Source organism: Tachysurus fulvidraco, chromosome 13 (genome assembly GCF_022655615.1).
Source record: "Tachysurus fulvidraco isolate hzauxx_2018 chromosome 13, HZAU_PFXX_2.0, whole genome shotgun sequence".
Taxonomy (NCBI): domain Eukaryota; kingdom Metazoa; phylum Chordata; class Actinopteri; order Siluriformes; family Bagridae; genus Tachysurus; species Tachysurus fulvidraco.
In genome coordinates, this window is record NC_062530.1 from 16,583,835 (window position 1) to 16,611,537 (window position 27,703).

Genomic DNA, 27,703 nt, shown 5'->3' on the forward strand with positions numbered 1-27,703 from the left:
AGCTTGGTCTGGAGCAGTCTAGCTTCACAGATTAAATCTCCATGGTAATTTATACCATAACATCCTACCGCCCCCTAAACCAGCTTTAGTGCAACCGGATCACAGATAAATTGAGCCAGGATCACCAAGATATCCCGGCTTAATCCCTTATCCTAGTTTTGTGCAATAGGCCCCTGATCTTGTCTTTTCAATCATATTTCGATATGTTCACAAGACAGCAAACATAAACAAATAAATAAATAAGAAGTAGGCCTACACTCGGGTTTTACAGTTCAGTCCCTTATATTTTAGACGAGATATTGACTGTTTTGGTCTATTTTAGCAGCGAAAATAGATCTGGTGAATCCAAACAAAGATCACATCATAGCGCGTCTCACAGCAACACTCATAGGGCTTCATTGGGATTGGGCTCCCGCGGGACCCAACGCAAATCTCTCGGGAGCGGGCGGTTTCACCTTTGCCCCGGGCGGGAGTGGGCGGTCAGAAAATTTAGCGGAGATCCGCGGGACCCGGTGGGATTTGGCGTGTAGCCTAATAATAAGAATGGAGTCAACACATGAAGTCGACGATTAAAGGCTGTTTACTTGACAAAAGCAAAGCAGGGCAAGTCAGACATCTGGACACAATTCTCAATTATCACTGAAAAAAATTGGAATAAATGTGCAAAAGTGTTAATTTACAACGGACATAAATCTGGCACGTCTGGCCAGAGGCGACATACCTGCACAGTTCTCAGTGGTCAAAGCAAGCTCTCATTCTCCAATAAAGCACTTCCTGCTCACGTTAAGCAAGATACTATGGAAAAATGTGTCGCACTTTAAAAAAATGAGGTGCCGCTAGTTGTCGTTTTGTTAAAACGGTTAATGTTTTATAATAATAATAAAAAAAACCGTTTTTGCCAGGTGTGTTGCTTTGGTTTAGTATTAATTTATCTTATTTAAATGCAATCATGTTTAATTCTGTTATTCTGGACATTAGCCTGAACTAATTAGTCTGATCATTTGTATACAATCAAAATTTTCACAAGCTCTCAAGAAAACAATCCGCGGGAGTGGGCGGGAGTAGACACAAACATTGCGGATGCGGACGGGAGTGGAACACGCAGCTTGCGGGCGGGTGCGGGTTTATAAAGACAGTCCCGCGCAGGGCACTACACTCAATAGTGTTTTGAATGATTCAGTGTTTTGAACGAATCGGTTGAGTCAAAGATTCAATGACCCATTCACAAACATCTGTCTCATTCTTGATGAATCGGCCGTTTGAACGAATCGTTTGAATGAACGACTCAATGACTCGCTTAATAAAACCGCTTATCACCTGTATTTCCGCGCTCACTATCGACAAACCAGTCCAAACACATTTTAATTTTTAGTCAGGAGTTATGTATATTCAAAACGATAACTTTTGATGATAGTAGTTTAGTGTTAAAAAAATTTTTTACTTTTTTTTTCCCAGATTTAATTTTTTCCCTCCCATCCTGTAGCCTACTCGCGCCCCACTGGTTGAGAACCACTGCGTTAATACATCATCATCTGTATATTACACACTACTGCTGCTGTATATTGCAGAAAAAGCATAATATTGCACTCCCACACTTTATGTACATACTTGATCGTTCATATTATATATTCATATTTTATATATTTTATTCATTCTATATTTATATTTTATACTCATTCTGTCTATATTGTATCTCATCGTCTGCATTGTTTTCTTGTATAGTATAGTGTTATGTCTGTACAAATTCCTTGTGTGTGTCAACACACTTGGCCAATAAATCCGATTCTGATTCCAGAGGGGGGCGCTGTCTACACTCGTACCTCATGTAACGGCGATGTTGACGGAAGTGAAACGAACAGCAATAGAATTTGCAAAACACGTGTTTACATTATGCTAGTTTGAGCTTCTATATATATAACGTTGCCTGTTATACATGTAGAAACAGTTCACCCGACTTTCATTACAATATATATTGTTTTATTTACAAAGCGTTAACGTGCAATGTCTCGTACAATGCAGCCAACTTGTGATTCTCACGTTAGCTCGATGCTAAACTTGAGCTCTACTGGTTCCACCTTCCGTGTTCTTGTGGGTGTAACTGGTAGTGTTGCAGCAATGAAGTTACCTTTGTTGGTGTCACAACTTCTCGAAATACCCGAGGTATGTTTATAAGGCAGTATTATATAGCTAATATTAGTTTTCAATACATTGTATTTCTGTTATTTATTTTTATTCTTTTTGTAACCTCTTGAATGATTAGTTTTAAAGATGTTGGACATGAAGGTTGTGTGTTTGTCAGTGGAAATTCACTGTGAATGTAATTGTACTGTATTGCTGTGTCCAGCTGTTTGTGACTCTCAAAAGTACAGACATCAGGTTTCACTGTTGCCAGACTGCTGCATCTCTAATCCTTCCTTACTGGACATATAGTGCACTATAACGATTGTATAAATGTCATCATTTCATTTGAAATTCGATTAATTTTTCCCTTTACTAACGACAAAAAGATATGTGGTCGATGGAAAACTGTAAATTTGTACCTTATTATTAAGAAGCATGATTTAGACCACATTCATTCAACCAAGTAACTGTTTTATTACTTAGATCTGGTAGAAGATGTTCCTATCCCAGGAATGTTGGCTGTCAGGCAGGAATACAGCCCAGATAGGACAACAGTACTACACAACTTCCACGCACACATTCACAGCTAGTTGCTAGAGGGGATTTAGATTAGCCAATCCGTGACATGTTTTTAAAAGTCCCAAGCTCACCCTTGACCATTATGGTCCTTTTAAAGCTTACATTAATAAAAACAGCTATTTCACATTTGTAAAATACCCACCTTTCTTTGAAAATAGTAAGAGATGGTATATGTTGTCAGATAATCTTTAAAACCGTACCCCCTCTCCTTGTAGATTGATGTACGGGTGGTCACCACAGACCATGCTACCCATTTTTACAACGTTGCTGAGGTTCCTGTCCATGTCTACACAGACAAAGATGAGTGGGAGGTGAGTATGTTTGGTATCCATTGTAGTAGTGCTGCAGATTATGAGGAGATAACCATGTGAATTTCATCTGTCTTAGATATTTAAAACCCGCTCAGACCCTGTGCTACACATAGAACTGAGACGGTGGGCCAACCTGCTGGTCATTGCTCCACTGGATGCAAACACACTCGGCAAGATAGCCAGTGGTATTTGCGACAACCTTCTGGTGAGACTATGTTTCTTTAATATATAGATCTATATGATTTCAAAATGATCTCTCTAATGATTTCACAGGCAGCTTACATACAGGCATTCTCAAGATTAGAGGAAAAATGGAGAAAGGGAGGGAGGGGGGGCAGTCATGAGACGGCATTCCGGTTTGAGAGTGACACAACCCAACAATAATTTAGAGCTAAGACGAGCTAAACAAAAACTCGCCACTTTTAAAGGTCACAAATTATGATGATGAATCACAAATTGTGTTACAATGAGAAGCCTATTTTAATCTAACACTCCCTCTTTGTCCCCAGTTTAAGCCTTGAATTTTTCACAATCAGTATCATGTTGAGTGAGCTTTGCATAAGCAGGATTCATTAAATGAAACATTTTAAACGTTTCTGAAGGAAAGAAACAATACATTGTACAAAAAAGCATCTAAAAAGTAAAATACAACGATGAGAATTAAAATTAAAAACATCACTGTTTACAATGGTCGAATGAATATAGTAGTTATATGCATATGTGTATAATGTATGTGTTTATGTAATTCTCCAACTAGCCAACCACACACTAGTCTCTACTCTCTTATCCAGACTCTTTTTGCTCACCGAAGGGTTGTCTTCTGTCATGGAGACCACAGGAGTAGCACATTTTAGTCTGTAAGCATGGATACACTGTGGGCTCCAGAGGTCAATGCTGCTGTTCACATTACTGTTATCACCTCCACATTTTAGTGTTTGAGACTTTTCACCAACACAGAACACCTCCCAGCTTTCTGCAGAGCTGTGGAAGTGACAATGTTATCATGCAGTTTGTGCAAAGTTTTTATAAGGGCATTCTCTTGTTCATTGATGATGGAATGTTGTCTGAGTCCCATGTAAGGCAAACACCCATATTACTTTTTTACCCATGGTGTGGGAAATAGTTGTTATGTTATTTTATTGAGGCTCTTTTGGAGTTCACAAACCACTGCTTGGAGCATTTCAGGCCAACTCTTTGTTCAATTAACAAGCTTGGATTAAAAGGCTTGATGATCTGGATTTATCTTTCTTTCAATTGAATATGTAGTTTGTCCTCCCCAGACATGCATTGTAAGAGCGTGGGACATGAGTCGTCCTCTACTCTTTTGTCCTGCCATGAACACGACTATGTGGCAGCATCCGATCACTGCCCAGCAAGTGGCCACACTTCAGGGCTTTGGCTATGTGGAGATCCCCTGCATTTATAAGAAGCTGGTCTGTGGAGATGAAGGTAACATCACTGTAACACCTTTGTGGATTTTAAGTACTTTAAGAGTATGCCTCAAAGAGCCTTTGTTCCTTGATGACTTTCCCTGTTTGTTTATGTGTAGCATGGACTAAAGTTTGTGTCTGTTTGTAGGCAAAGGTGCAATGGCAGAGGTGTCAACTATTGTGGATGCCATCCGAAAGTATCTTCCAAGACCAGCTGAGAAAATCACAGCACGTTGATAAACACTGAAAATGCAATATACAGTATATCCTACTGTGAATGTATATACTTTTATAGAATAAATAGTTTTCTATAATGTGGGCAAGTTGTGGCCTAATGGTTAGAGAGTCTGACTCGTAATCATAAGGTTGTGGGTTCGAGTCTCGGGCCGGCCACGACTGAGGTGCCCTCGAGCAAGGCACCAAACCCCTCAACTGCTCCCCGGGCCCCTCAGCATAAATGGCTGCCCACTGCTCCGGGTGTGTGTTCACAGTGTGTGTGTTCACAGTGTGTGTGTTCACAGTGTGTGTGTGCACAGTGTGTGTGTGCACAGTGTGTGTGTTCACTGCTGTGTGTGTGCACTTTGGATGGGTCAAATGCAGAGAACGAATTCTGAGTATGGGTCACTGTACTTAGCCGTATGTCACTTCACTCACTTATATAATGTGTGATTCAAGTTCTTATATTATTTATAACTTATAATTACTTATATGTATTTTAAAAAGACAAATTTTAATTAAAAAAAAAAGTGCAATAAAGTCATTTAAAAATGTAACCTTTTTTAATGAAATTTGAAAATATACCTTTAAACATTTATTTAAATTGTAGGTGAACTCAGTGATAAGTTTAGTGCATGTTTTTTGATCTACCTTTATTTTACACCCTACAGTGATGTGTTAGTGAAATAAGTTTGATAAATATGAACTGAAGCTGCAATCTCCAGATAAAGCTTCTTATTGAAACTACATGCATACTCGCGTGTTGAAGTACTCAGATTGTTAGTTTTTTTGTAGCTCCAATACATTGAGTGTCATATTAATTTGCATCCGTACAGTTCTGTTTTACACAGTGATCGGATTTGTGACTAAACCGTATGAGTATTAATGACCCCTGAAATTTGGCTTCTTTTCATTATGATAGCTACAGTATGACACATCCTTTATTTAATTTGTCCACTCCTTACGCCAGAAATATAATACAATTGCAATCAATTTCTGCCATTTAATACAACCCTGTTTTAGCTACATGCTAATATTCAAAAGAAAATTCAAAAAGTAAAAAGTCATGTTTTGTGTGTGTGCTAAAAACAATGTATACATAAATACTTAACACTTGCAATGACACCGTGGAGCCTGAAGAAGTACAATGCATCCAGGTGAGAAAACTAACACATGTAAAATTTATTCCAGCTTGCTATATATGAATGACCACTAAGCTAATACTACTTGCACTGCTAAACAAGGTTTATTGTTGTCAAAGAAATGGTGCTTTACACCTCTCCTCTTCTCTGATTTAACCATCTCTTCTTTTGAATTCCATGCCATTTCAGTTACCTCTCCAATCAACCTTGTTATCATTGTTGTCTACCGCCCTCCTGGTCCCCTAGGAGACTTCCTGGAAGAAATGGACTCACTGCTTAGTGCTTTCCCTTCCGATAACTTCCCCCTGACAGTGCTTGGTGACTTCAACCTCCCCTCTGACAAGCTACATTCTTCTTCCCTCCTGTCTCTTCTCGACTCATTTACCCTCACACTCAACAGCTACATCCCCACACACAAAGGAGGAAATGTCCTGGACCTGGTTTTCACCCGTCCTTCTCCAGCTACAGACGTGACTGCTACCCCTCTACACGTCTCTGATCATCACCTGGTATCCTTCACCATCACTCTACCTATCTTACCTAGAACTACCTCTCACCCCCTCGCTCTTACCCGCCGCAACCTTCACTCTGTCTCCCCTTCATCTGTAGCTTCTGGCACTCTTTCTTCCCTTCCTGATACTGAATATTTTTCCTCACTACCCTTGGACTCAGCCACAGATACCTTCCTCTCATCTCTTTCCTCAACTATGGACTTCCTCTGCCCTATGTTCACTAAACCCAAGAAAACTTCTTGTTCTGCTCCTTGGCTTTCAGATGTGCTGCGCAACAATCGAAGAGAGCTAAGATCATCAGAGAGAAAGTGGAAGAAATCACAACTTGATGCAGATCTTGATTTTTACCGAACACTTCTTGTCAAGTTCTCCTCAGATGTGACTTCTGCCAAGACTTCCTTCTACAAGGAAAAGCTTGAAGCTTCCCCACATGACCCTCGGAAATTCCACAACATCATCTCTTCTCTGCTCAACCCCCCGGCTCCACCTTCTTCGTCCTCCCTGACTGCAGAAGACTTTGCTTCTTTCTACCAGGAGAAGATTGAGGAAATCTGCCGGACCTTCACTTCAGCCCCGACTGCACTTACATCTCAGAGTATGCATTCCCCTACACCTTCGTTGTCACATTTCTCAACTGTGGCAGCAGAAGAGATTTTACAACTCATCCAGTCTTGCAATCCTACCACCTGCCCATTAGATCCGCTCCCTACCACTATGCTCCAGACCATCTCGCAAGACCTTTTGCCCTTCATTTCCACTATCGTCAATAGATCCATAGCATCTGGTCAGGTACCAACTACTTTCGAGAGAGCAAGGGTTATTCCCATCCTAAAGAAACCTGCTTTGGATCCATCAGACATCAGTAACTACAAACCGGTATCACTTCTCTCATTTCTTTCAAAAATTCTTGAACGCATTGTCTATAATCAACTGTCTGTCTATCTCTCACAGAACAACCTCCAAGATCCCAACCAGTCTGGCTTTAAAGCAGCTCACTCTACAGAGACAGCCCTTTTGGATGTCTCTGAGAAACTACATGCTGCTAGATCAGCCAAACTGTCATCCGTCCTTATCCTCCTTGACCTTTCAGCAGCGTTTGATACGGTCAACCACAAGACTCTCTTATCCACCCTCAAAAGTCTTGGGATTTGCGGATCAGCTTGGGAATGGTTTGCTTCCTACCTGGAAGGACGCTCGTATCAGGTAACATGGAGGGGAGTGACATCTGCTCCACGCAGACTCTCCACTGGCGTCCCACAGGGCTCAGTACTTGGTCCTCTTCTTTTCTCCCTGTATACTCACTCTCTTGGTGAAGTTATTTCATCACATGGGTTCTCTTACCACTGCTATGCTGATGATACACAACTTATCTTCTCTTTCCCACCCTCAGATGCCACAGCTTCTGACCGGATCTCAGCATGTCTGGCAGAAATTTCATCATGGATGACTGCTCATTAGTTAAAGCTCAATCCTAGCAAAACTGAACTGCTGTTCATCCCAGGTGATTCATCCCCAGGTCACGAGCTTGCTATATCCTTGCACAAAGATCTGATCTCCCCTTCAGCCACAGCTCGCAACCTAGGGGTAACCATGGACAATCAACTGTCTTTTTCCTCTCATGTTCTCGCATACCACCCCGCTGCTGCGATCCCTCCACTGGCTTCCGGTAGCTGCACGCATCCGATTCAAAACACTGATGCTGGCCTACAAAGCCAAGAATGGACCAGCTCCCTCTTACCTCAAAGCCCTCATTATTCCTCGCACTGCACCCCGCAACCTCCGATCTACCACCACTGCTCGACTGGTTCCACCATCTCTCAGGGTAAGAGGCAAGTATACTACAAGACTCTTCTCTGTTCTGGCACCAAGGTGGTGGAATGAACTTCCCCTAGAGGTCCGGACAGCTGAGTCACTGGCTATTTTCAAGCGGCGGTTGAAGACCTACTTATTCAGGAAACACTTCAACTAGCACTTCTTTCCTTATCTTTTGCATTTAAAAAAAAACCAAAAAAACCTTTCATTGTAACTTTGAACAAATGTTTTAAACTCATGGTATCTTAAGTATGTAACCTAGTGAACCAGCATTAATGTATTCAATGCTAGAGATTTAAGCACTTATGTATGGATAAGGGCTTCTGCCAAATGCTGTAAATGTAAACATTCACCTGATTCATAGACAAGTAAACAGACAGATAAAGTATTTCTCAATGATATATGATATATATAGCTGGGCTGAGGAGGTTAAATATTACTTGCTCAGATGAGTGTGTCTGTGGGATTAGTACAAAACGTATCTATTCTGACAAGCACAGATAACAGGATGATTTACCCTTTATGTCTGTCGAAACTGCCCAATGTTTCAAACATTTAGTCATCATGATCTGTAATTAACAAGAAGTCAGGTTTATTTTAAGGTAAACTATGCTCTATTGGGTTTAAGGTCGGGTGAGTGCACAGGTCATTCCAGTATAAACACCACCACAAAATTCCTATACAAATATCTCTTGCGCAGTTTTTAGGTGTATTTGGGGTTGTCAAAAAAAATCAAATATTAGCTAGAGGACCTTAAGAAAGTCAGGGCTTTTCAGAAATTTCTACAGGGGTAAAAACCTGTTAAAACTTTAGTTGCACAGACTTTTTTAATGACATAAAAATATCCAGACTAACAAATACTCGTACTGATTTTTCAGTGTTGACTTATAAATGCATAATAAAATCTACCTATGTTCTATCTGAAAATGACTGTAGCTCCAAATTAACTGATCTGTTGAACGCTTGATTGAAACATGAATGTCACTTACCATGTTTGCCTTAGTATTTGGATGTCAGCTGTATTTTCAAAGACAAATTTAAATCATTTCAATTTGTCTTCTCATCATAGTACTACTATTTGTTCAATTTCCTTTTGCATCCCACATTATGAGTCACTGCTTACAATTATTCCAAACTGTCCTTGAAATTGTATCCATGTAGGAAAACGTTTGTGAATTTTTTGGCATACATATCCCAATTTGTCTAAATAGTGCACAAATCTTTTATGCTTATGTATCTGTACAAAGTTATCTTTAAAACTTTAGAGCTACAAATCTTTACACCAGCAATAAAGTACAACATAGCATTTTAAAATAAGATTTTTTTTGTTTAAAAAAAAAGCTAGAAAAGCAAAGTTACTCAAAACTTATATAAACTTATCTTTTAAAAAATTTGAGTGTTTTCTCAATATAAAGTATAAAAACATGTTTTCTTACATTTATTTAAATCATTAGATGAAAGTTGAAAAATCATCAATGTGTCATCATAATTTTCTTTCATGCTTTTCTTCATGCTTTCTTTCATGCTTATGTTTTAGTGAGCCTTCAACTTCTGGACTACGTAATCATTAACTAAAGCCAACTAACGGCAGCTAAAGTCTATTTAATGTTAGGTAGCATGATTACCTAAACTAGCCTCTATCTTATCACAATTGAAGTCCTATCACTTTGACTTTTAAGTAGTTTAAAATTCTGAATTAAAGAAAATTTGTAATATAGACATTTGAATATTGAATTCTGAAAATGATTGTACTCTATTACTTCACACCCAGAGGAAGAAAATGAAACTGAATATTTTTTATGTTTGTGATTATTGTTTTTACTTTGATTAATACAGGATAAAACTGTTATGAAATATTTTCTAAAATTATATACTACATTTGACAGTGTATAACATTATTTAACCAGAATGTAACGTTATATATTATTGCACTGTTGATTTTGATGTCTGGCCAGTGTTGATCTGGGTTAATTTGGGTGACTGTGAGAAATGGTAATACCCCTGCTGTGAAATCAGTGTGTTTCCAATTAGTTATGTATCACATATTATTAAACTTTATTTAAATATTACCTGGATGGTGTCTATATCGAGTGAATTCGCTAATCAGTGTTTACTCAAGCAAAACTAGACCCAACAAGGAATTTAAAGATGGGCCATGAAAGCTGGAAAACAAACTTGAGTGAGATAAGCTATTCAGCCTGCAGGCCTGATTCTAACAAGTTAAACATGGGAAGAATGATTACATTGAATGGTCAAGAGATGACCTAGAAAACAAACGGTTGTCAGGTTGAAAAGATAAAAGAAGTTGGTACACAATTGTGTTGGTCAGATAATTTGTAGGGATCTTGGTGTTGTTGGTTCTCAATAAAGTCAGACTTTTTTCATTCCTCTACTGTGTTTTTCATTTATTTTTTAGTTGCAAGACTTTTAACAACACTCATCACTCATGAAGCTCCAAAGCTCATTCCACCATCCAAAACTACACCCAAAATTTTGTAATTGCTCATAAAAAAAGTACTGCAGTATTTAGGCTGAAAAACACAGTAAAGCTTTTTGGGGAAAAAAGAGTTTTAGTTCTTTTAGTTCTTGCTGTTGATTGCTTTTAAGTTATATAAACCTTACTCTTGCAGGTGGAGATGTTGATTCGAGGTACATTTTAAAAATGGTCTTCTTGTTTATTCTTAAATTTGCACCTTATGTTCATTTACGTTAACGTTTAGATTAGAATAGACAAAATAAAAGACACGTTTTTGTTCCTTTCCTTTTTTGTTGAAAAGGAAGTGTGACTGGGATACTATTAAGGCTTTCAGTTCTGCTTGTCTGATGTGAAGTGTGAAAGGCAGTTTGGTTTGACCAGTCAGGCTTGTGCTGAGAATTCTAGAGGTGTTACATGTATTCATAAATATATATATATATATATATATATATATATATATATATATATATATATATATATATATATATATATACACTGTCCTCTATTGTGTTGTGCACAAACAGCTCAGAGGAGAATTCAACTCTGCTGTTTCCTTTCATCTCCCATTAGAGCAAGCTTGTCACATCTGATTTGTTTAGCAAAGCAGCTGTGATGTTGAAGGTACGTGCCGCCTTGTGTGTGGTTGCCTCTTCTAAAGCTGCAACTTGTTCACTTGCCATTGGCTGCTGAGCCATTGGTTTGAAGAAAGAAAAAAACAGACACTCAGGCAGGGAGGGAACCATTAATCAAGCAGATGGAGTAACATCACAGGACCAGGGAGAGTATGGAGAAGGTACAGCTCCAGATGAGAAGCAAAATATAAACTAACCAAGCCCTGGTCAGTTTAGTGATGTGCATTGTGAGTGGGAAAAGAGATGTGTGCTTTAGTGACTATCCCTCAATTGTCAGATATACAAAGCATCACACATTTGTCACAAATTGCACCCAATTCTTCTGATAACATTAAAGAACTTTATAATGATTGCTCCAACAAAATAACAATAAAAAATTCCACAGCATGTGCTGTTGTTAGGTACAAGTGTATCTTTTTTGAATAGTCTTTTTTATGGTTATGAAAATAGTCCATGTGGTTTATCCCCAGCAGACTGTTGGATGTTGACATGTCACCATGGTTGAGTGAACATGTCTGATATTTCCTCTTGTTGTTCTTTGGGGATGAAGGGAGACCCCTTCACAACCCCCCACCCCTCTGCTGTTCCCCAATGTAGATCACAGGTATCACAGATGTGGCTGATGTAACTCTATGGCAAAGTGAACTCATAGCAGGCAAGGACACTGGAACATATACTGTTGAGGTTTCATTAAACATTAGAATTCAACAGTGTTGGCAGAAATGTTAAGAAACCTGCCCAGAACTTAGCACAACCAGTGATGTTTGCTTAAGGGTAAATAATGGGTAGTTTCAGGATAAATGATGAATACAGTGGCTATGGGTTTGAAGATTGTTATTGGTGTGAAAATGCATACTGCATGTTACTCTAGTATAAGTGGCTCCATATATATTTCCTGCTATCACATACAGTAACTTGTGATATTACTTGTAGCCTGTTGTCTAAAGAGCTGTTAATCATGTGCTTTGCTGATTATGTACTGAACAAAACAGTCATTAAAAAATGTCAAAAATGAATAATTTCTTTAAAAAAGAATTAGGATTTGTCTGAGAAAATCAGACAAATCTAACAAAGCTGAGATATCTGCAGATCATTTGAATTAATACAGTTTTTAACCAGTCTTTAACAATTCTAAAAGTTTGCCCTTTTTTCTTTTAATCATGCCCTGATCTCTCACTACATACATTTCACAATTCTCATATCTTATTTGGAAAAATGCTGTCATAATAGAGAGCTCAGTCAGCTTTTTATTAAGTTTATTCTTAGGACATTATCACTTGGTTAAATGTTGATTGACCATTAGTCTTTCTTAATCGTACACTTAAATGTTGATATCTTAATCGTACACTTAAATGTTGATATCTTAATCGTACACTTAAATGCTGATATCTTAATCATACACTTAAATGTTGATATCTTAATCGTACACTTAAATGCTGAGTTTTACTATGTATTGAATAATGTAGAAACTCTATATTGTAGATGTAGACATTTCTATACTTGTAGTAAGAATTGTCAGTTCGTTTAGTTCCGGTCTGATCAGTTTTGCTTATATAGCAAAATGTTGAGCACTTTTAAAACAGTAAACAGTTAAATTATAGGGTTTTATATGAGGGTCTCTTGTTGGCACTTATCGACTGGCTATACTGTTCTGATGCCATGACAACAAACAGTGTAAGGTGCCATGTGGTCTTCCTCAGAGAGATACCCGGCGTATAAGCAAAAACCAAAAACCCATGGGGGGTTTCATGGACGCCAACAGCTTGTCTAGACTGTGCAGCAGTAACCTCAAAGGAAAGACAATTAGGTAGTGCTAACACATGTATTTCCACCTGAGGCGATCAGACATATAAGAACTTGCTTTTAGCAATATATATATATATATATATATATATATACGTATATATATATATAGATCATCCATAACATTAAAACCACTTTCAGGTAAAGTGAATAAATATTGATTATCCTATTACCTTGGCACAAGCAGGAAATATGGGCAAGCATTAGGACCTGAGGGACTTTGACAAGGGCCAGATTGCGATGGCTGGACATCTGGGTCAGATCTCCAAAACAACAGATCTTGTGGGGTGTTCCCAGGACACTGTGCTTAGTACCTACCAAAAGTGGTCTAAGGAATTACAATCAGTGAACTTGTGTCAGGATCATGGGCACCCATGGCTCATTGATAACCATCAGGAGTCAAAGCTAGTCATCTTGTCTAATCCCACAGAAATGCTATTTTAGCAGACATTGCTAAAAAAAAGGTAATGCTGGTCATGATAGACAGATGTCAGTACACACAGTGTATCCCAGCTTTTTGTGTCAGGGGCTAGTCGGAGTGCCAATGTTGACTCCTGTTCACTGCCAATAGTGCCTACAATGGATGTTTGAGCATCAGAACTGGACCATGGAGATTATGGTCTTATGAATCTTGTTCTCTTTTATCACATACATGGCACCAGGATGTAGTCCTTGGGAAGAAGGCATCTAGTGGAGGCAGTGTGGTGGTGCAATGTCTGGGCAATGTTCTGCTGGGAAACTGACACATACTGCATACCTAAACATTGTTACAGAATAAGCACTCTCCTTCATGGTAACAGTATTCACTAATGATTCCCTAATGGCAGTGGACTCTTTAAACAGGATAATGTGTCCTGCCACACTGCATAAATTGTTCAGGAATGGTTTGAGGGACATGACCTCAGTTTGATTGTACATCTGTGGGATGTATGGGACAAATAAGTCCAATCCATGTAGGCCCCACCTCACAAGGACTTAAAGAATCTCCATCACTTGGAGGCTGCTCACTGCTGATGAGGTTGACCCCAGGTAGACTACCTGGAGATACCTGGGACTGTAATGGATAGTACTGCTTGGAAACCACTTTGGGGGCTTTGAACTGTTGATGCCACAGTCAGATTTGGAAGGAACTTATGTTAAATCTAGAATGAATTCAGAAATATTGCCGAGGCTCATATTTAGAGGTCAAAAGTTCCTGTTAACACAATTGTACTTGATTATGTATAGTTACTGAAAATAAATTATTTATAAATACATACTTAGGTAACATAAAGATAAGGAGGGTTCCCTTTTTAAGTCTGGGCCCTCTTAATGTTTGTTCCTCATATCGCCTCAATGGGTTTTGTCTATTTGCCACTATTTCCTCTGCCTTACTCAGAAATATAAATTAAAATTTAAACTTTTTTTTGAATTTCCATTTATAAAAATACAAATAAAATGTAATAGAATTTAATTGAATATAGACTCACCATCCACTATAATAGGAACACCTGTACACCTGCTAGCTCATGCAGTTATCCATGTAGAGGTAGCATGATACATCAATCATGATACCAATAAAGAGTATCAGTTAATGTTCACATCAAACATCAGAATGAACAAAATATGTGATCTCTGTGACTAAACTTGACTTGGTTTTTCATACCAGATGGGCTGGTTTGATTATTTCAGATACTGCTGATCTTCTGGGATTTTCAAACACAATAGTCTCTAGAGCTTACTCAGAACCCTAAGAGCAACAGGTCTGTGGGAGGAACAGATCTGTGGGAGGAAATTGTTGATAAGAGAGTTCAGATGAAAATGGCAAAATTGGTTGTATCTGTATCTATCTGCATGATTTTATGCCACATGATTGAATAAGTCTTTCCCTGGTATTGAAAGTCATGTTATAATTATGAAGAAATTAGTGAGCTGACATTTAGTGAAGTTAAACTTTTTTTTTTAGATTAGGATTTCTTTTGCACCCAGATAGTTATTTGCTTTCATTGTTAACATTACATAACTAGGGCTATTGTTATTCTAACATTGCATAGGTTTTGCTCTTGTTTTCCATAAGCTAAAATTTTCAACCAAATTTTAGATGTTACAAATAGGCCACAAACCCTGAAAGATCAGATTTATGGTCCCACTTTGCCAAAGGAGCTTTCTCTCTCTCTCTCTCTCTCTCTCTCTCTCTCTCTCTCTCTCTCTCTCTCTCTCTCTCTCTCTCTCTCTCTCACACACACACACACACACACACACACACACACACACACACACACACACACACACACACACACACACACACACACACACACACCAATAAATAACTTATTTGGCTTTCCTTATAAGATTCTCATGGCAGACATAGTAGAAAACTCTACGGCTAGGATTGCAACAGGGTTTGCTAATATTTTAACTCTTTCTGGCAGCATTTACCTTTTGTTGTCAACTGATACAGGATTTCAGAATGTAATAAACAGCAAACAAAAAACTAACTTTAAGTAAAAAAAACTTATTAAAAAGAATTAAATGCCCTGGTGTTATTTACTGGAATATTGCAAGCATTTATTTGAAAATAAAAAAAACTGGTTTAACCTGTTTTATTCATATGCATATGCTATTAAGTTCTTGTAGTGGCCTGAAGGTAATGATACTAATAAGGAGAAGTGTATTGTGATTTAAATTCTGAATTTTACTGTACTCATGGTTCTGGTAAAATATTGCTATTATTATTGGTCCATTCAATTTCTTTTTAAAAGCTCTACCTTGTAAATAAACCAAGATATGAACAAAGGTTTGTTCAAGATAAACAAAACAAGCCATAATAATCCACGCTGTTTAGATCTTCGACACCCACAACTTAAGTCATTTGAAAATGTCCCTGTCATATCACTAAACAACTTCCTCTTCAAAATAGGCTGTGACACAAACCTACTCAACATCCAGGACACAAAGTGAATAGTGTTAGTGGAATTTCAGTGGTTAATGCATTTCTGAACTTAGTTTCATTTGGAAACTACACTACACATTACACTACACTACACATACAGTGCCTTCTGAGAAAGGTAATTACAATCCACTTATATACCTTAAATGTGCTTTTATATATATATATATATATATATATATATATATATATATATATATATATATATATATATATATATATATATATAATGAAAGATACAATAAAGGTACAAAAGATAGTTGTAACCCTTTTATCTGAGTGTTAAACAAATGAAAATCATACTAAACACACTAATTCTGTTCTTAGGTTGGTGATGTTTCACTTTTAATTGTTTATGTGTTGCAAAATTCAGCAGCAAAACTTTGCCCCAGATAACAAAATAAATTTGCAAACAGACGGATTTGGCTTTAATGTATGTAAATATGCGCTTCACGGTTGCGCGCCTGTTAATGATTCCAAGCTACAGGACAACTCGTGATGTTTCAGTTACTTCACTATGGTCTATGTACTTAGGATACTACCATACATGTGTGTAGGTATAAAAAAAAAAACAGTGGAGCTAAGGATGCACCACCATTAAATTGATCTAAGAGGTAAATCTAACATGTTGACTGCGCAAAGAGAAGTCCGACCTGGTGCGATTACGCGTGTTGAAAGCTTGTAACTTGTACAGTTTACTCCACGGTGCAATTTGGCTTTGTTTGTTTTTAATTTCTCAATTCCACTTCTCTGCAACAAAACCTCGAGTCGCTCAGAGCTTCTTTAGAAGATGAAGCTACTATCACACTGCGTTAGGTTAGTGCGCAAGTGACCTTTAGATCCTCCCTCTTTTTCTGTCATGTTGTAATTGGCTAAGCGTGTGCCAACAGCCTGCATACTTCTGGACTGACGCCTACAAACTCTTGAGAAAAATAAGACAGCAGTATCTGGTTAGTCTTCACCATACCTACATGCCAAATAGGTCTCGAAACGCTTTCTATGGACTCGAGATTGTTTAGAAGAATGATGATGGCTATTATGCCCTTTTGACATGGCGAGTGTAATTGTGCCGGGTGCTGAACCAGCAGGAGCTTCTCTCTCCTCGGTGAGTGAGTGAGTGAGTGAGTTGTTGATGCGTTTTGTTGTTAGCACAGTGAGAATAATGGAGAAAACCACGAGTCATTCGGTTTCTTTTATGCTCTTTCGGTTGGTTTTGGATTTGACCTGTGATTTAGTATCCGCTTGAACTGTAAGAGCGCGTAAGAGACCGAGAGCTTGTCTTGTACTCCGCGTAAATGGAAAGAGGTTTCATTCATAACACGGATTAAAATATACTAAACATTAAGAGGCACTTTGGGAGGTTTTTACGAGGTAGTCTTCCGTTGATGTCACGTGAAACCGCTCACATTTCAGTAGAAGGTTTGTTGACGGAAGTTTCCTAAGTGACTCGAGAATGAAGATGGACTCGTAGGTTTTGTGCTGTTTTCTGCCTGCGTGGGAAGCGGCATGTGCACCAGGCTTGCATGCATCAAGCCATTATGACACGATTTTCCACCACACCTTTCCACTTAATAGATATACATAGATCAACTAAAATGTTTATTTTGCTGTTGTCGTTCGATCCGGTTGATTTGTGAATTGCACGTCGTTTTTTTTTCCAGAAATAACCCGAGATGTTTCATCATGGCCCTCTGAGATATCACCCAGGAGCCACTTTACACCACTGGCACTGCATCCCAAATGCCCTCCTTCTAGATACAAAGGGCACTAACTAGATTACTAGATTAGACAATTTTCTACACTGCTTTGGTAAAGAGAACAACAACAATTTGACAATAAAATACAGTCATTGCATGTTATGATTTATCACTTCATATCAACAGAATCAATCATTTCACACGATAAAGCCTGTATTACTTTTCTCTTATTTACATCTTTGAATCAATATTTGACATCTTTAGTCATTACTATTATTAATAGCTTGGTGGATCCCATCCAGTTTGAAGAAGTCAGCAAAGTATAAACCATTAAGCAGTTCAAAATGAGCTTCTAAGCAACTGTGTCAGATGTTAGTCGATCTAAAAACAATAAAAAATTAAATAGTTGTTTTTTTTAATAAATTGTGCAGCTGATCGTGTTCATTCAGGAAGTGAAAAATTCTCAATTGCACAATTATCATTAATTATGCAAACAAAAAGCTGTAAGACCATAATTGTGAAACCATGCTGACAAAAACTGAGAGTATAGAATCTTTTAACCACAGTTTAAGTTCTGACCACAAAATGTGTACTGGTATTTGATCAAGTTTCCTCAATGTTATAGATATATATGGAGCCTATATAGTTGGCCTATATATATGGCTGTGTATCAAATTTATTGTTGGAACAAGATATACAATTAGATCAGTAATGCTGCCTTGGGCAATAAGATGAGATGTGGGGTAATGAGGAAATGATGAACATATATAGGCGTATTGGGAATAAGGACACAAATGGAACAGGATGTGGCTTTTTTAATGTAAATGTATATAAGGATGCACTACTGACGAGTAAAGTAGCATTTGTCTACAGAGAACTGCTTACTTAAGTCTGTTGGCCTCAATTCATCTTTGCTCATCTTCATTAATTGCTGCAAAAAAGACTCATTAGGTGTTGCTCATTGTCACTGCATGAAGTGTGGCATGTGTTTATTCATTTAATACTCTGTGATTATGTGGATAATCTTTGATGTTCAGATGATGGCACCCTGGGAGAACCTGGTGAAACAGGTTTTAGTGACTGACACGTAGTCACACAATAGTGTCACAGTTTCATAATGATGATTCAGAAATGCAGTAGTGAATTTGCTGCATTCAGTTAACAGAACGAGTAATGCAGTAGTTATGGTGTAGTTTATATGACTTTCTTTATAAATTACTATCAATCAAATTATAGGATCCTTTTTTTTAGAAGTCATAAATAATTATAATACTTTGAAATCCATAATATTTTTAATATTTTTTAATAATTTTAATTTTTCTATATTTTTTTGTTATATTAGCTACTAGCTATGATAGTTATACTAGCATAAAAAAGTAATATAGAAATATTCTATTGAAACATAATTACTTCTCCAGTTTTATAATATTTCATACATTAGTTTCATATTTAAGTAATTATTTCATTGGGGTTTTTTTTGTTCTTTTTTCAGGTGTCATTTGGAATGAATAATCTCAAAGACAGGATCGAATGATGAACAGCAAGCAGGCAAAGAGTTTCATGGATCCCCTACCTCAAAGCAAGAGAGCAAGACTAGAGGGTATCATGGGGACTGTGAGCAAAGCCGACAGTTTGCCTCAGTACTCTCAAGACAAGTCTTTACCCTACAGACATACCTATATGTCATGTGGACAAGAGACATTAGATCTTCCCTCACCATGGAGTCCCTCTAGGATTTTTGTAAGAACTGGAGGGAGTCCTGTGGTTTCAGCTACAGAGGGGTCAATTAGCAATCCAATCATTTATAGGCCTGAAAACATAAATTTCCCTGAGGACAAAGGATCCCCCACTGGATCCGAGGTGGTAGTGAAGCAAAAGCTTGCCTATGATACTAGAAGTCTGAGTAAGCAGAGCCCTAATAGTGCAGGATTAATGTCCCCTGTTCCTTTTAGGAAAATCCCTTTAGGTTGCACAAGTTTATCACCTTCACCATCAGAAAAACCTAGTGGACTTGCTATTCCAAAACCAGTATATGCACATAGTCCTTGCTGTGCTGGCCAAAAGTACACAGTAGGTCACAGCTATACTATGGACCGAGGACTGCAGAGGATGCCCCGACAAATGTTTGAGGATGATCAGATGACATATTATGGTCACTGGGAATGCATGCATAAAAAGGAGTCAGAAGCTTTGATGCAGCATAGATTATTGCCATATGAGCAATGTGGAAGGAAGGTACCATTAAAAGATGTAACCACAGAAGGCTACCATGGTCTTAGCCAAAGCAAACCTCAAAGTGTTTCTGCTTTTTCTGATCCATGCCATGGCTATTTGTATAACCATGTTCACCCGTTTGTCGCCTCTTCACCAGATCACTGCCAACGTTTCCAGATGCCTAGACAGGCACATAAGGATATGGCTCCTATGTATGAGACAGTGCCTGGGATGCAGTATGGTACACACATGCAGATTTATCAAGACTGTCCACTTACATCTAAGTATAGAGATATACCTCAACATTCTGTGGTTTACAGAACTGAGAATTTTCAGCAAACATCTGGCCAGCACCCTGTCCTTCAACCTTTCTTTAGAGATTTCAGGCAGCAATACCCTTTGGTCTCTCCAGACCACCCAGTTGTCAGGAACGTAGCTGCATATCCTGCCTGTAGAACACACTTAAATACTAAACACACAAACCCGTTTAGTAAGAGAGCTTTTTGTCCTCCTGTCATGCAGCAAGTAGAACAACCTCTGGACTTTTCCATGCGGCAAGAAAAGAATGCTGAGTCCAACCAGGAACAACCTCCTCAAGGACAGCTTGGAGTTAAAGGGACTTTCCATCAAACTGACTCTCAAGCCCACTATATGGTTTCAAATAAAAATTCACCCCTGGAGAGTCCATGTCAGGGACAATATAATTGTCCACTTAAAAGTCACAGTTATACAAACTCTTCTACATGCACTGCTGATATATTCAGTAAAAAGCAGAGTTTAGGTTTTTCAGACAAAGCAAGTAATGTTGCTGTTGTATCTAAAAAGCACCGGGTGGAAACTGAGAAAAGCTGTGAAAATGATTCTTTGGTTAAACATCAAACAACACAGCAGCTGAAAGCTTATGAGACTAAGCCCCATTCCTCCCCCCCAATGCCAGTAATTAACAAAGTTTTTAGTCTGGCCCCTTACAAAGCCTACTTAGAAGGTACAGGTTTATTATCACCTGCACAAGATCCCAGCTGTCCAAATCTGCTTCCTAACTCGAAGCCTCAAATAGATGAAAGAGAAGCACAAAACTCAGATCCACAAACAAATATAGACAAATATGTTAAATTGGAAATCAAAACTGAGAAAATAGAGCCTGATGAAAGGGTTTGTCAGTCAGAAAGAGAGAGTCAGAGTCCTGCGATTAGTCAAAACAATCACAATGTAAATGTTAAAGAAGAACAAGACAATTCAGAATCAACAGAGGATGATCCCAAACACAAAATCGTTATGAAGAGTGGACTTTGTTCATGTTCTGAAATGTCAGAACACCACCTTGAATGCACTACTGCATGTAGTGTGATGGATGGAGTTGCTGTGCAAAACAGTGACACAAAACAATTAGATTTTACAGCTTCTTTATCTACCAAACCCCTAATTCAAACTAAGGATACATTTTCCCTCAACAAAATCCCTCCTCATTGCCTTAAATTGACCAGCTTTAAAATAGTTTTGCCTGAACTCTTCAAAACTCCAATGTCTCCAGTCCCTGACACACTTCGACCTTCTGTTGAGAATAAAGTAGCCATAAGCAGTAGACAAGCCCGGTATCAGTTCATGGAGCTTCACCAGTCACTCTGCAGACTTGTCTCAGGATGCATTTCTCAAACCTCACATTGTGAGCTCAGGAACTGGCTATCCAGTTTGGACCTGGATGAGTCAATTCCTCTTCAAGCTAAAACCCAAAAGGTCTCATGCCTTCTGGGCTCTAAAGCTAGGGAGATGTGGATGAAAGAAGAAGAAATGTTGAGAGCACTCCATAAAGTTCTTTACCAACTTGAGAACTATGTCCAAATTCAAGAGTGCCCCTTTCCTCATGTCATCAGAGCAGGGGCCGTGTTCATCCCCATGCTGGTGGTAAAGGAGGTGCTATTCCCTCATGTCCAGGGTACATTCATAGACCAGGTTTTACAAGAGCATCGAGTTGAGCTGCGGCCAACCACGCTGTCAGAGGAGAGACAGCTGACTCAGCTCCACAAGCGTGCTTTTTCTTCTAAGTTAAGGAGGCTCCTGTCCCTTAAACACCTGCCAGATATCTATCCAGATTTCCTCAACCTCCTCTACTATGCTGGAGTCTGCAAATTCATCGGTGAGTCGAGGATCATTTTCATAAGACTAGATGAAAAGTGATGGCTTAGTGGTTATGATGTTGGGCTGTCGATTGTAAGGTTGTGAGTTTAAATCCTGGACCCTTGAGCAAAGCCCTTAACCATCACTTACTCAGATGTATAATAGAGATAAATGTAAGTTACTCTGGAAAAGGGTGTCTGACAAATGCCATAAATGTAAATGACACCAGATTTTTATTGACAGACTAAAAATGCTAAAAGTAGCAAAATTTCTAATTTGTCAGTGACTTTGGGTATAAGTTCTCTGGGTAACAAGGAGAGCAAAGCAACAGTGAATTAATTACATATCATTTGCATGCAGGTCAGTTATAAACAGTGGGTTGATTGGATGCAAAACCTTCCAGTCACATTTTCCACTTGAAATAAAACAGTAGAATGCAGTAGATTGTTTTAATGGGGAGTCAGTTTCCTCATACAAAATATAAGAGGTTATTCATGCTTTTTTAAGGAAAACACATCCAAGTATATTTTCATATCTATAATAAAATGGCTTCACTGCCCACTATCATTACAATTAAGTTAATGTTGTAATGATGGCGAGTTATTTTTAATAGAAATATTGCATTTGGTTTTCATTACAATAATCTGGACTTTATAATCCTTGATAGACTGAAATTCAGAATCATTGCCTAATACAAATATCAGTGCAATAAATTTAATTGTGACATAAGGCTTTCTCCAAGTCAAGTCAAGTCAAGAAGCTTTTATTATCATTCCAACAGTATATAGCTGACGCAGTACATAGTGAAATGAGACACCGTTTCTCTGGGATTCACCTTCGTTTTGGATGGGAAACATGGAAAATCATTAAAAAAACAGACCTCACTGTTCAGGACAGAAATGTGATCAGTCAGAACAAGTTTGCACTAGTTTACATGACTCTTCCATGGAACACAATGAGCACAAGGCCAGCAGAATTTAGTTTTTCCATTAACTGATCGTTTGTTTTATTCCCCTTTGGTTTTCATTTTGATTAATTCCATGAAATATGACAAGATTACAGTCTTAACATCCTTTGTATTTTTGTGATCATTAGCTAATACACTAATTGAAAACTGTGAGATAAATAGGATTATAGTGAATACATTATTAAGAGGTGAGGATAGATGATAACCAGTCACCTCCTCTTTTTTCCTTTATATTTACCAATACACACCATCCCATAAGTCTCCATACATATGGGTAAACTCACACTTTTTAGCTAAATGTAACTATACAAAACATCCTCTACACGATTCACACTTCTTTGTAAACACTCTGCTACTCATCATGAACTCATTTTAACACATCTGGTCTTATGCATGAAATTGTATACTCAACACAACCCTGTGACGATTTCCTGATCCAGCCATAATAATGAGTTTAATACCTTCTTTTACAGAAAATAAACAAAACCCAAAATAATATAAACTATGTGTCATTTTGCTAAAAGTGTTGAAGACTTTTGGGATGCCCTATAGAAATAACACGGTGACAAACCATTTCGAAAAAGATCTCACTAGAAAATGTTTCTACGACTTATTAATCGAGTAAACTGTATCATGTAAAGCAAGAAATGTTCACATCTGGAAATCACTGAGACTAATCTGTTTCCAGAACAGTCCATGAATGTGTGTTTTTCATAAAGCAATTACAACCGGTTATACTGTACCACAGTGTGGTTGAATTAGTCAAAAATGTTTGGTCAGAAGGTTCACATCATCGTTGTATAAACTGCATGGCTCAGGACATGAGTACAGGCTTGCATGTGAATCAATCAATCAGTCAGTCAAACTTTATTTGTAGAGCACTTTAAAACAACCAATGTTGACCAAAGTGCTGTACAGAAAAATATATACACATAAAATACTCAATTCATACAAGACATAAAAACAAGAAAACAAAATGACAAAATCAGGTGTTAAAAGCCAAGGAAAAAAGTTGGGTTTTAAGAAGCGACTTAAAAGAAGACAATGAAGAGGCCTGTCTAATGGGCAGTGGCAGATCGTTCCACATTTTAGGAGCTATTACAGCAAAGGTCCCCTCTAAGCTTCCGTTTAGTTTTGGGCACATTCAGGAGCAGTTGATCAGCTGACCTGAGAGAACGGGTGGGTCTATAAGGGTGTAGCAGCTCAGAAATGTAGGGTGGGGCAAGACCACTTAAAGATTTAAAAACGAATAAGAGAATTTTAAAATGGATCCTAAAATGTATGGGCAGCCAATGAAGTGACGCAGGAAATAGGGGAAATGTGTTTGTATTTGCGTGTACCAGTTAACAGTCGTGCTGCAGCATTTTGAACCATCTGCAGACGATGAATGGCAGATGAATGAAAGGCTAATATTAATATTTAGTCACAGGAAAAAATATGATTGACACTCAACACAATAATCACTTTGTTTTTACAAATCTGTTTTTATTATTAGTCTTTGATCATGTGGAGCATCTGCTGTCCCTGTGTACATGCAGTAACTATAGAAACATGTTATAACAGTTCATCTTACAGTCAGAAACTACTTCCAGATTCATTATTTTTCAATTGTACCTCTATTTCTATAAATTTTACAGCACAAATGTTTTATTAGTGTGTCACTGTGCATATATGGACTCTGGTAGCCTTCCATAATACAACTTCAGGAAATATTAGTGTCGTCCTTGAAAGCTGACCGTGAATTCGAGAGACATCGAACATTGACTTGCATTGGTCATTTTTCCACAGTACCATGAGCATTGCCTAATAAAGAAGATTATGCTTTATTGGGAAAAAAAAAGATACTAGATGGAAAAAGGCTGGATGATTTAAATAAATTTTTGTATATTTTTTTCACCAATTTAATCCCTATTTGTTTGATATACTTGATTTTGTTTTTCATTTCACTTGTTTATTTTGTTTTGAACCCCTTTTTTATTTTACAGATTCTACTCCTACAGATGATGCACAGAAGGTACTTTCTTTTCTTATGTTGGCCCACACTGCTTTCTTCTGTTCACTCACTTCTTGAAGCTAAGCTTTTATTTCCTTGCCTCTTATCTGCGAGCTCTAGGCTGTCAGCACAGTTTTGATTTTGTTCTATAAATGTAGAGAAGCCTGCAGGAGAGACAGGATCCCACTTGTGCACTGTTGCCTGTAGAAGCCACCATGTGCTCGGTGTGATCGGATGCTGTGGTGAGCTGTGGGAAGTGATGTGGTTTTGGGAGCTTTGTCAAACCTCTTGCACACATCCCCCTCTAGCAAACAAGCATCTCGGGCATCCGTTGATAAAACGGCACAGGTGTTTACTTGGCCTAGTTCATCATGCACAGCTTCCCCCACTTTTTTTAACTTCCTTTTCACTCTGTACACACAGGAGACTTTATAGAAGGGTGTTTTTAGCCAGATCCTTATTTCATCATGTCAATCTTCTAAGCCAGATTTTCTCTAATTGCTTTGGATGATTAAATTGGCAAAATTTAGTCATTTTCTCTGACCAAAATGTTGCTATTCACTCAAGCTTTTCCGGAGATCATCTTCCTGCTCATGTCTGTTTTCAGCCTTTCTATAAGTTTATGTGATTCTATTCTTAATCTTGGTAACCAACTGAAAACTAGCAAAGTGGTGTCCCTGTCATTTCCTTAATCTGCTTGTCCTGCTAGTCTCCTGTGGTAACTTTTTATACAGCTAATGATTATTTGTTTCATTACACTACTAATTTTTGCACTTCATTGAGCATCAGACTATGTTCCAGTATTTCATTTTGGGTGTAAAATGTATCGCTCATGCACTGTTATGCTATTCCACTAAACTGTACCAAACTGTTGTTGCTGAAGTGGAGCCCACAAGCAGTTTTGTTCATAGTGTTTGTCGTTCCCATGGACATGTGAATGTAGAGTATCACTTAAAATTATTTGGGATATATCATCAGAGGTTTAGTAATAGATTTAGTTCGAGTCAAGGCATACATGGTGTGCTTCTAAGGGTCTTGCCCCAGCAACAGGAGGACGGTTCAGTTTGGTAGTGGGAGTGTAGATGAGATTTTTTTGTTTGTTTTGCTTGAGTTAAGAAAACGACTAAAAATAACTAAATTTGCCCTTGTTTCTCTCTTGGAATAGAAGTGAACTCCACTTTGAAAAAGGAATGTGTGCAATTCTCAGATGAAGCTGAAAGTACTTTTAACGAGTTTGAGGTGCACTGCGTATCACCAAGGCCACACACAGCAGACGCCACCACATGCCTGGAGAATGTGAAGCAAGCTTCTTTTCAAAAAAGCCTTAGGAGCAAAGGGAGGGTAAAGTTTGCCTGCAAAAGAAGGTTTTTAGAAGACAACACTTCCTCAGAAGAGGATGGACCTGCTGAGGAATCTGAAAGCTGGACATTCACTGACTGTTTGGGGGTAGAAGGGTGGGGAAACATCCCAGAATCCTGCACTGGTGTAGAGGCTCACACTGAGGTGAAGATCGAGTCAGACATTGAGCAAGAGCCTGAGAATTCCTGGGGACGACCCTTGACCTCTGACGACCTCTCATCAGAGAGCACTGACGTGGATACAGAGATGTCCTCATTGTCTTCGTATGCAAGCCATGCTCCCGGTAGCATTATGAAGCGCTCGGACATGGTATTAAAGCTCAGGAAAGTTTATTACACCAAAGGCCAACGTGGCCAAGTATCCCACTACCAGAGAGTCCCAGACCAGTCTGAGGTCCAGAGAGGGAGACACAGAAAAAAGAAACGTAGAAGCTCAGAGTCTAGTTTGCGACACCAAGTGAGAAAGTTCTCCTCAAGATCACAGCACTGCCCCCATCTCTCTGCTCCACATACTTCAGAGCACAGGAGGAGGTGGGTACTCCGCTCGGCAGCACAGAACACCACCCAGACCACAAGGAACCGCTACCCGGATCTTGTGGGCAAAAGGATCCGTCATCTGTATGAAGAAAATGATAAGACAGAAGTGTGGTACAAGGGTGTAGTGCTGCGTATCCACGAGTCCCATCCCAACCCGCTGAAGACAGTCTTTGAGGTCAAGTATGACAGCGAGCCAGAGTGGCAGTACTACCTGGAGCTGCTAGTGGACTACAAGAAAGGATGGCTACAACTTGAGGACTGAATCAGTTTTTTTTTTTTAATGATTTTTAAAATATGAACTTTTCGCTACATCTTTTTTTAATATATTTTTTTAATCATGCTTTTTAATTCTGACAGTAGGTTATATTTATGAAGAGTAAAGTCTGCTTAAACAGCTGCTGTACCAGGTTTGGTTAGAGATGTTTGATACCAAACCTAAACAATTTAAGTGCACCAAAGGATTTGTTTACTATTTTCTGTCTGTTTTATGGTGTTTAAATCAGTTGTAACAGTCTAAAGTGCCTTTTAAATTTATAAAATGTTCTATGAAGATATTTGATGGAACAAGAGATTAAAGTATAAGTAGAATTGTATGCATTTTAATAATGTTGACTTTTTTCCTTCTAAACTATTAAATCTTCACATTAGGTTTACTTTGCCATACAATTTCCAAAGATGAGAATCATTTGATTTGCCTTTTGTTTACATATAAATTTTTAAATCTCTAGATCTATTACCACCTTGAATTCAAAATTCAATATTTCTTCCTTTTAGGTTTCTACATCTGTGTAAAAATCCTGTTACCCTCATTTTGTCACAGCTCCCTCTTATGGTTAAATTTAAATCAGAAGTGCAGGCA

At 38.2% G+C, this 27,703-nt stretch overlaps 2 protein-coding genes across 5 annotated transcripts; both read left to right on the plus strand.

The window, feature by feature from the left end:
* Positions 1-1,816: 1,816 nt before the first annotated feature.
* Positions 1,817-5,401, plus strand: ppcdc (phosphopantothenoylcysteine decarboxylase). Of its 2 annotated transcripts, none has more exons than XM_027161630.2 (5): positions 1,817-2,160; positions 2,916-3,011; positions 3,088-3,216; positions 4,292-4,460; positions 4,590-5,401. In XM_027161630.2, the coding sequence occupies exons 1-5, from the start codon at positions 2,002-2,004 to the stop codon at positions 4,676-4,678; spliced, it is 642 nt and encodes a 213-aa protein (XP_027017431.2). In that variant the 5' UTR covers positions 1,817-2,001; the 3' UTR covers positions 4,679-5,401. The 2 variants fall into 2 exon arrangements, with proteins under 2 accessions (XP_027017431.2, XP_047678370.1); XM_047822414.1 differs by lacking the exon at positions 1,817-2,160 and adding an exon at positions 2,527-2,675.
* An 11,376-nt stretch (positions 5,402-16,777) lies between these two features.
* c13h15orf39 (chromosome 13 C15orf39 homolog) lies at positions 16,778-27,437 on the plus strand. Of its 3 annotated transcripts, XM_027161813.2 has the most exons (5): positions 16,849-17,068; positions 17,625-17,772; positions 19,153-22,008; positions 24,942-24,970; positions 26,115-27,437. In XM_027161813.2, exons 3-5 carry the CDS (start codon positions 19,191-19,193, stop codon positions 26,118-26,120), a joined length of 2,853 nt encoding a protein of 950 aa, XP_027017614.1. In that variant the 5' UTR covers positions 16,849-17,068; positions 17,625-17,772; positions 19,153-19,190; the 3' UTR covers positions 26,121-27,437. The 3 variants fall into 3 exon arrangements, with proteins under 3 accessions (XP_027017615.1, XP_027017613.1, XP_027017614.1); XM_027161814.2 differs by lacking the exon at positions 17,625-17,772 and having other exon boundaries at positions 16,778-16,913; XM_027161812.2 differs by lacking the exon at positions 17,625-17,772 and having other exon boundaries at positions 16,843-17,068.
* The last annotated feature ends 266 nt before the right edge of the window (positions 27,438-27,703 follow it).

What these genes read in the sequence shown, in the direction of transcription:
- ppcdc (XM_027161630.2), top strand. Translation starts at nt 2,002, where the DNA reads ATGTCTCGTACAATGCAGCCAACTTGTGATTCTCACGTTAGCTCGATG. An exon ending in AACTTCTCGAAATACCCGAG is followed by an intron (nt 2,161 to 2,915) that starts GTATGTTTATAA and finishes CTCTCCTTGTAG; the next exon opens with ATTGATGTACGGGTGGTCAC. An exon ending in CAGACAAAGATGAGTGGGAG is followed by an intron (nt 3,012 to 3,087) that starts GTGAGTATGTTT and finishes CATCTGTCTTAG; the next exon opens with ATATTTAAAACCCGCTCAGA.
- c13h15orf39 (XM_027161814.2), top strand. Translation starts at nt 19,191, where the DNA reads ATGATGAACAGCAAGCAGGCAAAGAGTTTCATGGATCCCCTACCTCAA. An exon ending in TGGAGTCTGCAAATTCATCG is followed by an intron (nt 22,009 to 24,941) that starts GTGAGTCGAGGA and finishes TTTATTTTACAG; the next exon opens with ATTCTACTCCTACAGATGAT.